This window comes from Pseudonaja textilis, chromosome 3 (assembly GCF_049901715.1).
Source record: "Pseudonaja textilis isolate UNSWEBS1 chromosome 3, rPseTex1.2, whole genome shotgun sequence".
NCBI lineage: Eukaryota > Metazoa > Chordata > Lepidosauria > Squamata > Elapidae > Pseudonaja > Pseudonaja textilis.
Window position 1 is genome coordinate 146,170,503 of NC_141992.1, and position 12,481 is coordinate 146,182,983.

General features: G+C 36.5%; 1 protein-coding gene across 3 annotated transcripts in view; it reads right to left on the reverse strand.

The window, feature by feature from the left end:
• The window catches only part of DOK6 (docking protein 6), a 229,426-nt gene that overhangs the window by 62,636 nt on the left and 154,309 nt on the right, over window positions 1–12,481 (reverse strand). For all 3 annotated transcript variants that reach the window (XM_087931024.1, XM_087931022.1, XM_026699162.2), the window contains exon 4: window positions 798–917. In XM_087931024.1, coding sequence (XP_087787150.1) covers window positions 798–917 — 120 coding nt within the window. The remainder of the gene's footprint in view (window positions 1–797; window positions 918–12,481) is intronic.

Consider the following 12,481-nt stretch of genomic DNA (forward strand, 5'->3'; position numbering starts at 1 on the left):
GAACATTTTAATTAGTTAATGTTTTATAAAATATAAGTGAAGAGGGGGGGAATTAACTATGGAAAGCTTATAATTGTTCTCATAGAAGTATGATATTTAATTGAAGAGTAATGTTAAAGATGTTAAGACTGTAATGGATATTAATATTAATGATAGAATTGAATTGGAATGGAATGTTGTTTTAATTACATATATTTATATTTTTTTTCTTTTTTTAAGAATACAGTGTGTATTTTAAGAATGTACCAAGCAGAATCCGAATGGAAGTTATGTATTATATTGAATGTTACTTTAGGGAAAAGATATAAAGGCGTCATACTCCAATCAGTAATTACAGGAGAAATTTTGTTTAATGAGAAAAGATAATAGATAATTGAAACAGAGCAGACAAAAAATATAAATATAATGATTTGAATTGAGATGAGATAATTAAAATAAAATTGAGAAAATTAAAAGAGGGGAGAATCTATGCAGAAAATGTAAAATAGTAATAAGATATGGAATAGAATATAAAAATGAGCATGAACCTGAATATGTGTCTATATGAAGAAATGTAACCCAGGATTATGCTGCTTTCAAAAAAGATGTTTTATTTGTATTTTTTTTCTCTTTGTGAAAACTCAAATAAAATTTACAAACAATAAATAAATAAATCTTACTGAGCTTATCTGAATTGTACCCATTAGTAAAATCAACTATTTATATACAACATAAATATCCCAATAGGCCTAACCTCTACAATTTGACAAACGAGCTTCTCATTTTGAAGTATGTTAGGTAGATTACTAAACACATACCATTTTGCTCTCTTTGAACTCCTGCGGCAAGTAGATCGGGTTCACCCAGGCTTATATCATTAAGTCTAGTTCCAAGACATTCTATGCAAAGATGTTTGCACCACTCTTCTGCCTCAAGCTCTGAAAGAAAAAAAATGCACCAGGAATGTTATTAATAGGATAATATTATTTACAGGGATTAGGGTTAAAAAAAATCAAGTGGAAAAAACCTCTGGGTATCAGAAAATATATGGAAATTCCCAAGAAAAGAAAACAAGCTAAAGCCAAGAAAATAAAAGATGTTAGAAAGGAACTTAACAAAGAATTTCAGTGAGCTGTTAGAAGAAATAAGTTTCAGTGCTACAACTACATCTCCAGTGGTTTTCAAGAATTCTCTATATTCAGGAGGTTCAGTCTCAAATTGGTATGGTAATGGAGACAAATTTGGAGCCCCATTAACTCATATGCTTTAGACATTTGTTCAATTTTTTTCCATATTTATTGAACAGACTTAATATTGTGAATACAGTTTTAGTAAAGGAGTTAAAATGTAAGGATAAAATGATTAGAAAATTGGGATGGGAAGAATAGGAAGATCTCTGGATCAACTATGCTTGGAAAATTGCAAAGCAGATTGTTATCTGATCTTAGAAAAGGATTTGGCCTTAGAATTGCTATATTCAATCTAGAAATAAGAGTTGCTCCATTCACAAAATCAATTCCATCCCCAGGTAAAACAGAATAAATATTTGGGAAATTTGGGAAATTAATTTGAATGTCTAAGAACTAAGCTGCGCCCCATGGTTTAGAGTACAGGGGAAGAGTCACCTGTGGCCACTGGGATTCTGCATTGTGCTATGGGAAATGGAACATAATCACAGACAGTTCGAATATTAGTGAAGCATCTTATGGAATGTAAATTCTTGTATTTTCCAAGACAAGGAGAGGAAAATTCTTTATTGTTTTCCAGTATTACATAGGTAATTTGTACTGAAGCGTCCAATGGAAAGGTCATTGAAGGTAGGGCAAAATACTGTCCCTCACTTAATCATTCTTAGATCTCATTATCGAACCTCTGAAGTTTCATTCAGTTTTCAGGGATGCTTTCACTTCCCACCCCATGAATTCTTGAAAACTTAATTCTTGGTCACGGAATGTAAGAGATCTTGGAAATCATCTAGTGCAACCTCCTGCCCAGTATAGGAATCCACTACTATGGAATAATATTAAAAAGACTGGTGACTGTTCCTTTTTTCCTGTTCCAATCTTCTTTGATATCATGTGTCTTTATTAGAAAATGTTTATTTTATTCAGTTACTTTTTTTGTTTCTTCAACTCATATGTCTACCCTGTTTCTCCAACAATATGGCCTCCCCCAATAGGAAGTCCCAGCATGTTTTATAGGCATGAAATGAAATTAAGCCCCTCCCCCCCCAAATTAAGGCCTATATTAAAACATGCAAAATGGGGGGAATGGTGGGGGGGGCTTGCCATTAGGAAGTATTTTTGTTGCACACCCGGATATGGTGCTGCCTGCGTTGACCCCGATAAGAAGTGCCCCACCAATGCCGAGGTCAACATCCAAGCCATCACCGCCCGCCCGAAGATGCAAGGGGGGGGAATTAAGTCATCCCCGAAAAGATGGCCTAGCCATTTTGGGGGGGCTCAAAAAAAAAAAAAAAAAGACCTGGCCTTATTATATGAGAAACAAGGTAGGTTTCATTTTGTTACTGGATTAAACAATTCACACAAGAAAAAAGAATAACAAATGAGTTATTGTTGGGGCCCAAACTTTAAATTTTAATATCAGATACTAGCATAAAATTTTAATTTATTTAATTTTATTATAGTTAAAAATAAAATAACATTAAATATAATTAGTATAACTACTTTACTATTCATTTAAACATACTGAATGTACAACTCATTGCTGCAAATCAGATATAGATTTTTGTCTTCTACTTTTGAATAATTCCTTTAATCAAAGAGCTTACTGTTATTGGTCTCTTGGTACACATTCCAAATACTATGATTATAGTCAAAATATAAATCTTCCCAAAAATCTAAATCAAGTCTCCTCAAAAATGTATATAAAACTCCCCATAGTTTTCTCACCATGCAAAGCAATTATAATTGCCAAACCTTTTGTGAAATACGCAAAAATATTATAGCATTGATGGATCTCCTCTATCATTTCCCCAAATAGTTCAGAATACCTGGAACAAATTTTATTCGGAGGAATCTGAAGATGCAATAAAAGCAGATGCATAAACTTGCTTCATCATGCTTTTTACCATCATGTAGTCCGAAACCCATCTCCTTACCAATGTTTGGTATTTTTCATTGTGATTTACCCACCACCGTTAATCTAAGACCTTTTCCTTTGCTTCATTTATTGGACCTCCTTTGAAAACCATTTTTTTCTGCTTGGCAATCTGCTTTTACTAGAGCTCAAACAGATACAAACCAGAGCTTTATTTCTTATCATTGAGATATTCTCAAGCACACTCAGGAAACCAGCAAGATCCATCAGTTTCTCTGATGGATCATTATAAAGTCCTTTGCCATTTCAGAGATCCCAATGATGACAATGTGTAGCTCGATAAAAACTGCTCTTAGATAATAAAGAATAATCCTATAAGCTGCCCAGAATCAACTTATAGCGTGGATGGGCAGCATAAAAAGATAATAAGTAAATAAACACACATGCCTTCTGTATTGTTCCATCTGCTCCAAAGTGGAGATCCAGTGTGTAGAAAATTGGAAGAGGAATATTACTGAATGAAGGCATGTTACTTAATCTTGGGGAATGCATAATAATGGCAAAATTTACAGCACATATTCATAACAGAAGTTTAACCCAATTTAAGCAAGAATGGCTTCCATATAAGCTATATATATTCAGCAAGCAAGGCAAATGTAAGTATTTAGAGTATGATTTTTAACAACAAAATAAAGAATTGAAATCACAAAACGTTAAATATCTATAAATATTGGGCATTAGTTGAAATAGACCAAAGAGGAAGAAACTAATTATCTAGAAGATTTTTAGTAGTTTTTCATTTTTTTATTCTTAAATAACAAATAGTGGAGATTTTGGAATATCACTCAAGAGACTCAAATCCTTTCTCACATTGTTAAAATAATTTAATCTGCATAATGTGCTTTATGGATAATTTATCATAAACAAAATTAACACTAACTGTATCATCACAGTAACTCCTTTATTCACTTGCTGATTATTGTATTTTGTTACAAGCTATTTTTTCCCTCCTTTTGCTTGCTATTGCTCTTTTTAATGGTTAATGAATAAATTTAAGAAAAACATTAACAAGTAATATTGAGGACACGAATCTCCAGGCCACTACTTTCTTTCCTCCACCAGAAGCATTGGCACTGAAGTCCTCTTCTCCAAAGGTAAGAGAGACTCCAATACTAGCTTTGCAATGAAGCTCCAGGAGAGTCACTGCAAGTCAATGGGATGATTAGCCTATCAAAAGAATCCACAGACTGTCCCAAAAGGCCAGTTTCATGTATAGGCCTTTTCATCCAGCCATTTCCTGTGTAATGTTACCGATTATTGACATGGTTTTAAAATAACATAAATATTTGACTTCTTAGACCCAAATATGGAGTTTATGGCTTAGAAGGGATCTACACAAACGTGTGGATCACCAATCTCCTCTAACATTGTCCCCAATGTGCCTTGGCCAGACTTTCTTACACTCATTGCTAATTAAATGTGGGACCTACTCTCCTCATCTCCAGCACCAGTACCTATTATTCCTCTTTCTGTATCATGTTCAACTTCTGCTATATGTCCATATGTGCTCAGTCACTCAGGCCCTGATCCTCTCACATCTGCAATGCATTCTGTGTGAGGTGACGCTTGAAGAATATTTAGAAGCTATAGCTGGCACAATGCAGCCATGCGGGCAGTTCTTGGGGAGCATTGGGGGGGGGCATGTCACACCACTATTGCACAAGCTGCACTTATTGCTAGTTTGCTTTTGGGTCCAATTCAGGGTGTTGATTATTACTTTAAAGCCCTTTATGGCAAGGGTCCAGGTCACATATTGTAGGAAGGCTCCTTCCCTAGAATAAAATATTCTTTATTCTTAATATTAAAAAGTAGCAGATAGAATATTTCCCCTGAAGGATAACAGGAGAGACAGCTTCTTAAAGGCAGAAAGCAGCCCTAGTCTTCCTGCTATAGGAGAGCAGCCTCAAGCAAAAACTTGAAGAGGCTAGTCTTTAGAAATGGATATTTTATATCCACTCAGAAAGCTGGTCCACTATATTCATAAGCAAAGAGCAGCCAGAGATTCCAAATAAGCAACACAATAGGCAAGGAGCCAAAACTAAGAAGATTAGCTCAGACAAAGAAAAATCCTAGGATTTGCATTTCTCTTTTTGCCTGTAGAGCCAGATATGACCCCTACATGACCCCATAGGAATCTGGCAACAGCCTTAAAAATGTTAAAGGAATATTCTTGCACAGGAACAGGCACCTCTATCACAAAACCCCAAAGAATGTATAAAGCTCACCTACTCTTACCCCCATTTTGTCAGCCATCCCAGAAACATGCTGCTGTCACTAGTTTCTGCCAGATAAAGAGACCTCCTTTGTTGCAGTTTGCCTTCATTTTATTTCCAGCATCTTTCTCCCAGCTTTGAGCTGGACCATATACTTTTTTGGGCATAGAAGTGGCACTTCCAAGGACAAAAATACTGTGACCTTTAGATGTTACCAAGGGGTTCTAGGAATTTCAACTCCTCATTTTATAAATAAGTTTTAGCAAAAGTTCTTTTTATTTGTGTCTGCGATATGCAATGGGGATGGTGTTTGATGTCTTTGTCCACTCTTGCAGCTGACAACACAAACTGAGATCTTGAAGGAGGCAGAACTATGGGATTGTGGACTTGCAACATTATTTCTTCTTAAGAAGCTATTTGAAGGAAGAAGAGAGGTTCAACAAAGGCTCTGGAGATTGTGGCTGCATAGTTGATGAAGTCAGAAAATATAAATTCTATTTTCTTCTTCTTGAATCTCTTTGTCATCGATACATTCTCAGTGCTGTGAGAAATCAATACTCTCACAATATGTTCTAACCATCCAAATCTTCTGTTCCCCAATTAGGAAGCCTCAATAACTAAGCTACAGCTACAGCTCAAGTTAAATCCTCTTTCATCCTCTTTAAATTTTAGTTTTCAAGGTTGATATTTTTGCCCTTTTAAAAATACAGTCTTTGGAAACTGAGTATGCTATTTCAGGTTTCAGCCACAAACATGGTTACTCAGAGATTATCAGTTTTACTTTAAAGCTGAAGAGTTAACAATGAAGCAAAAGAATGCAAGAAGAATAAAAGGCTTGTTTGAAAAGTTTGCTTTGAAATACAAGTGCAAAATAATTGTCTAAAGTTGCTCCAAATTTCAGAAAGCCAGATCAAAGTTGTCGGCCAAGTCAAAGATCAGATGCCCAAAAGTAGAATCTACACATGAATTGAAGGTCAGATGTTGTTTCAGCAAAAGAGAACCTAACTCAGAGCTTTTTCTTAAATAAAGCAGTAGCTGGCTATCACTGGTCATGGCGGGTCCAGGGTCTCTCTTGTACTTGCTTGTTTTCTTGCAGACATTTCATTACCCAAACTAGATAACATAATCAATATTAGTTACCTAGTTTGGTTAATGAAATGCCTGCAAGTTCAGAAGGCACCAAGGACCCTTCGTGTTAACCCTTAACTACAAATATTCTCCCTTTTAGTATCATTAGTCAGAAAGCTTACTCTTTTGCTTAATGAAGAACCTAAGAACATTTCAGTGTTTTGCGGTCTTCTCTTGTCCGATGTGGAAGCTAGGAGATCTTACACCATCCTCACCTGACTTTTCCAGTTGCTCAGATGATAACTGTGTTTGTTCATCCTGGTAGGATTCCCAGCTTTGTGCTCCCTGAGATTCAGAGATTCACCTGGAGCAGCTTCTTCAGGGCCAGATTTAGACTCAGAAACTGAGTCTTGAACATGGGCCATGACACTAAGAAGTTTAGCTGCAATATTCTGGTCTTCATCATCTTCGGCTAAATATTTTTTTTTCCATTTAAACCTAGTTATTCTTGTCACCTTATACATGAGTTGTCAAGCATTACAGAAAATCTTTCCCTGGATTCAGTATAAAATTGGTTTTTGACAATTTCTTTGAACAGGGATGAATATAAATCTGACCTTGGATAAGTCTGTATATAACAAACTTTCCACGTTAGAGCTTTATTGGGGTACAATTAGGCATTTACAGAGTTATTTTTTTTAAAAGCATAGGAAAACCTCTCACATTAAAATCTAAAATCAGAATATAACATGAATACAATGTATATGAATCCCAATGGATATTTTACCAGTATTGCACAATGTGTTTACATCTACATGGGCTCACTGATTTAAAAATGACAGTACCTTAGGTAATTATTTTCATCTAAAATACTATTTTGCCAAGAAGTGAGCATATTAGAGAAAATGGGAAAACAGCACTTGACAATGTTTTGCATGTATTTGGAAAGTAGGTTAACTCTTTGAAGAAATTTGTAAAAGTAGGACCCATAGAATAGTGTCACATGACCCCACAACTTCAAGACACCTCTGAGAATAATACACATTTAGAGACAACACACAAAAATGACATAAATTTATATATGGAATTTAAGCTATTGACAGATGATGTATGAGTTTCTGGGTTTGGAGAGATTTCACTGAATAACATGGTAATTTACTGCATCTAACCTGAAATACCAGATCTATTTTTCATTTTCTGTTTTCTGTCACTGTTTGGTTTCACTCACATTTGGCTATTTATGTTGTATTTGCAGTACAGGCAGCTGTAAATAGATTAATCATTTGGGGACTTTTTCTGAGATTCAGCATCCTTTACTGGATGAAAGTCTGCTAAAGTGACTGGAATTTTTAATTCTAATACACAATACAATAGCTTATCTAATGGTGAGCTCTTGTGCTGAAGGCAATATAGTCAAAATAATGCTACTGAGAAACGGGAGAGAGTTATTAGCATGCCTGGGGGATTGCAGGTAAAGCTTTAAAAGAAATAAACACACACTTATAAGGGAACAATTCTAAACCTACAAAACAAAGTTTAAAAGCACAATACATATTTGCAATAGGACATCATGCTATGAAAAGACAGGAAGGGAAGAAGGGAGTGAAAAATAAAATGGAGTGCTATAGAATAAGGCCTAGATCAGCGGTCGCCAACTGGTGGACTGTGATAAAATTTTGGTGGGCCACAGAGAAATCTCTTCCCCAGAGCACCGCCCCCCCAAAGCAATTAATCCAGGTTGTGCAGAAACACAAGGCTGTGCCGTCCACATGGCCCATAGGAACACTCCCCCTGCCCACTCACTCCTTACCTGGCAAAGTTGCCTGCTAAAATTGGTATTTTTCCTTTTTCCGACCATCATCTCTTCTGCTCTGCCAGGAGATTTAGATTAGCTAGGAAGCAGAAAATGGTTGGAATTTTTGCTTTCTAGCTAGTCTTTAGATCTTCGCTTTAAGTACAGCTGAACCTCCCTTAGGACTGAAGGTTTGCTTGCAAGCAAATTCAATGCAGACTCAGGGCAAGCAAATTTGAGAGACTGAGCTAGCCAATAGCATATAGATAGATCACTGAATGATTCTGTGAGCAACTCAATCTGCCTGCTTTGCCTGATTTGGGGTAAAAATTGCTTTTTTTATATAAAAAATTCAATATTTACATGCATGGTATGTTGTGAATTAATTTTGTGAGTTTGCTTGCTAGCAAATTTTATGTGACAGACTGAGCTAGCCAATGGCAGATAGATAGATTTCTGAATGAATCTGATTCTGTGAGCAACTCAATCTGTCTGCCTGCTTTGCCTGATTTTGGGTAAAAGTTGTTCTTTTTTAATAAAAAATTTAATATTTATATAAATATTTATAATATTTACATACAAGCCATGCCCAGCCAGTCACATGACCACCAAGCCACACCCAAAAATTAGGCCACACCCACAGAACCAGTTAGTGGTCCCTGGGATCTAAAATTATGAGTTTGGTGGTCCCTGAGGTCCAAAAGGTTGGCAATCAGGGGTGGGATCCGACAGGGTTAACTACCAGTTCGGTCATTTACGAGGTTCGGTGATTTACGATGTGCTTCCCTGCACACTGCCGGCACGTGCCTGTAAATCGTCATCAGCATACTGCATGCAGAGAAGCAGCCTTTCAAAAAACCCTTTTTTCCTGCTTTTTTAACTGCAGCTGTGGCTCACATGGCAGCTGAAGTTGAAAATATCAGGAAATAAAGGTCAGGTGGGCAGGTGGCAAAAACATCAGCAGACATAGAACTGTTTCTATGTCTGCTGCTCTTCAGAGCTACCAGTTCTACAGAGGTGGACAATACTGGTAGAAACCCATCCCTGTTGGCAACCCCTGGCCCAGATGGTCAACGATCAGAATAGAAGCATTACATATTCAGGCCTTTTTTTCTTGTAGGGATCACCTTATATTTGAGCCTTACCATTCAGGAAAAAAAATGTAATGAATCCTTTGTTTCCTCTCCCAAGGCTAGAAACAGTTCTGTAAAACAACTCAAATAGAATACTGTCTTTGTGTTTACCTATCTCCACTAAAAAGGCTCTCAATTATAAATATAAATTGCAACACACATTAATAGAGAGTACATATTCAAGATAAAATAAAATAGAATTTAAATCTGTTAACAAGTTAGCAAAAATATTATTTTGTTTATTTTCATATATGTGTTCTTCTTTCCATGTAAAGCAGGGGTATCAAACTGGATTTCTTTGAGGGCCAGATCAGCATTGTGGTTCTCCTCCATGGGCCATTTGGGGGGAGGGAGATGGGATCGATGTCTCCTGCAGCACCTTGCCAGCCAAAATGGGGCGGGGGGGGCTGGCTTCCCATGCCCCATTTTGGCTACCAGAGGCACCACAGGGTGGTTCTTTGCTATTTCCAGGTCAGCCCCATGGGCCAGTTTTAAGTACCCTATGGGCCGGATTCGGCCCGCAGGCTTTGAGTTTGACACCCCAATGTAAAATATGTTCCATAGTTTGCTTTCTCCTGAATAGTTCAGAAAACCCTTACCTGTTTTCTAAAAGTATGAATTATAAATAAGAGCCTAGACAAAGACCTGAATTAAGAAACCATGTAGCTCTGAGCTCAATTGGGGAGGGGGGAAGAGGTTCAGGGTATTCATACCCTAGATATAATTTCTTAGGTTACATCTAGTATGTTAGAACAGGGGTCCCCAACCACCAGGCCGTGGACCGGTACCAGTCCATGGAACATTTCCTACCGGGCCACCAGTATGCTGGCCGCCGCCATCTTGTTTGATGAGAAAGTGCTTCCGGGTGAGCTTTTCCGGTTGGAAAGCAGCGTTTGGGTGCTGAAAGAATCCTCGTGCCTTAGTTTCATCGAAGGGGGGGCTTTGAATGAAACTAAGGCCCGAAGATTCTTTCAGCACCCAAGGCAAGGTGAGCCGAGTGACCGTCCCGAAGCCATCCCGAAGCAAAGCCCATCGACAAAGGTACAAAGGAGGAGTTGAAGGTGGCGGGGAGAAACGGGGGACGGCTTGCTGGCCAGTCGCTCGGTTCACCTTGCCTTGTCATGTGTGCTGATGCCAGTACCGGGCTGCGGATCATTTTGTGATGCTGGTACCGGGCCATGGCACAAAAAAGGTTGGGGGCCACTGTCTTAGAAGGTTATAGCTTTAATTTGGCAAAATTCTGTCCATTATGCACAAGCACATAAAAAAACTGGACTTGACTGGATTTCAGTGGGTTGTCTCTGGGCTTTGGCCTTGACACGACCTTACTCTCATTTCACCCAAATTAGGGATAAACCCTCACTCTCCTATGAAAGTCTCTACAAAATCTTAGGATTTTCACTATAAATGTGCTTAGAAACACACTGAAAAACTTCTTGGTTCTGTTTTTATTTATTTTATTTTATTTTTTCTGTTTTTAATAAAAAAATAATTTTATTTAAAATTTTAAAACATCTAAATGTAAAGGTCAGGGTGACTGAAGACCAATTCATGGATATTTTAAGATTCCAGTTAAACCAGGAATAAAATGCAAATTAGTTAGCAGAACTCCATTAACCATGTCTCCAGAAAGTCCCATTAATTATAAAAGAAAGTAAGCAGGCAAAAAAAATTTTTTTCTCAAAATAATTAGGAAAAATCCTGGCTTTAAAAAATAACTGACAATATAGAAAAATTAATTAAATGTATATGTTTATCATGTCATAACAGGAAAAATGGAATTTTAGGACAATACAATACAAAAACCACCAAAATTAATATACCAAAGACAGATCCCAAGACAGAATATATTGAACGAAATGGCTTATGTAAAAACATTTTGCAGTTTTGAATCAATGCTCAAGGTTCTGATATATAAAAACTGTTCAAGTCATGCATTTAAAATAAGCCTTTTGAAAGCTAATACATTATATCACTATCACTGTTTTCGAAAGCTCCTATAAAAGAGGAAATCAACAATATTGTGCTCATCCTTGGCAACTATTCATTTAACAAATCAGGTGTGAGGGCAGATCATGCCAAAATCCTTTGCACTGTTCCTAATTTTTATGAAAGAACAAAAGAGTGCTAATGAAACAATTGAACAGAGTCAAGACAACACAAGAGTATCTATTCTGAATTTCTGTATACCATTTTCAGAGCATGATTTGCCATTTGCTAATTCTTTAAACCCACATTTTTAAAGCATTAAAATCAAGTGGACCAATAGTTTCACTATAATGTTAATAAATATTGACAAATACTGTGAAATGTTGGTAGACTGCTCTTTTAAAGGTCAGCAATAAAATCTGAGCAGCCGCAATGTTGAGACCATTATAGATTTTAGTCAAAGTGATGGGTAAAAATTATTGACTTTGCTGAGAAATATGGTGACGCCCCATTTTTTTAAAAAATAGATTAAACTAATCGTATTTGAAATTCACTTGATCCAGCTGCCAAAGAGTATTCTAATTAATAAACTGGGATAACTAACACGAAAAAAGATATATCTACCAGATGTGATACATTCATTTGCAATAGATCTGCAAGATGTATTGAAATCCCCTTCCTCTTTTTTAAAATTTGAACTTAAGTAAAATATCTCTATTTGTTTTCTGTATCATCTACCAAACATCAGTTGTTATTAATGTAGCATAGCTTTAATTTCTTTGGGCACTTCCATCTTGAATATGTATTTCATAGAAAAGACAGAATAGAATTGTAAAGCACCCTATAGATTTAAAAAAATAATAAAACCCTCATGAAATTAGCTCCAGGACAGGGATTCTGGGACTCTTCAGAAATTGCTGAACCACAATTTTTATCATCCTTGATCAATGACTATTCAAGATTGGTCTGAGGAAACACCTGGAGCATGTCACTCCTGATATAACCCAATAAGCTACGTTTTTTTTTTTAATGTAGTTTTTCCCAAATAACCTTGGTTTAAGTTAAGCTGAATTGGCCTGGGCTTGTACTTATGGGGACTTCCAGAGGATTTCTGAGCTGCATGCCAGACTGGGAAAAAAAGAAAAGATATGTATACAAACATACAACATTTTGGAAGAAAGCAATTAGAAAACATTACCTGGATACTATTAAGAAAATTGCATGTCATCATGATTTCAGCTCAAGGC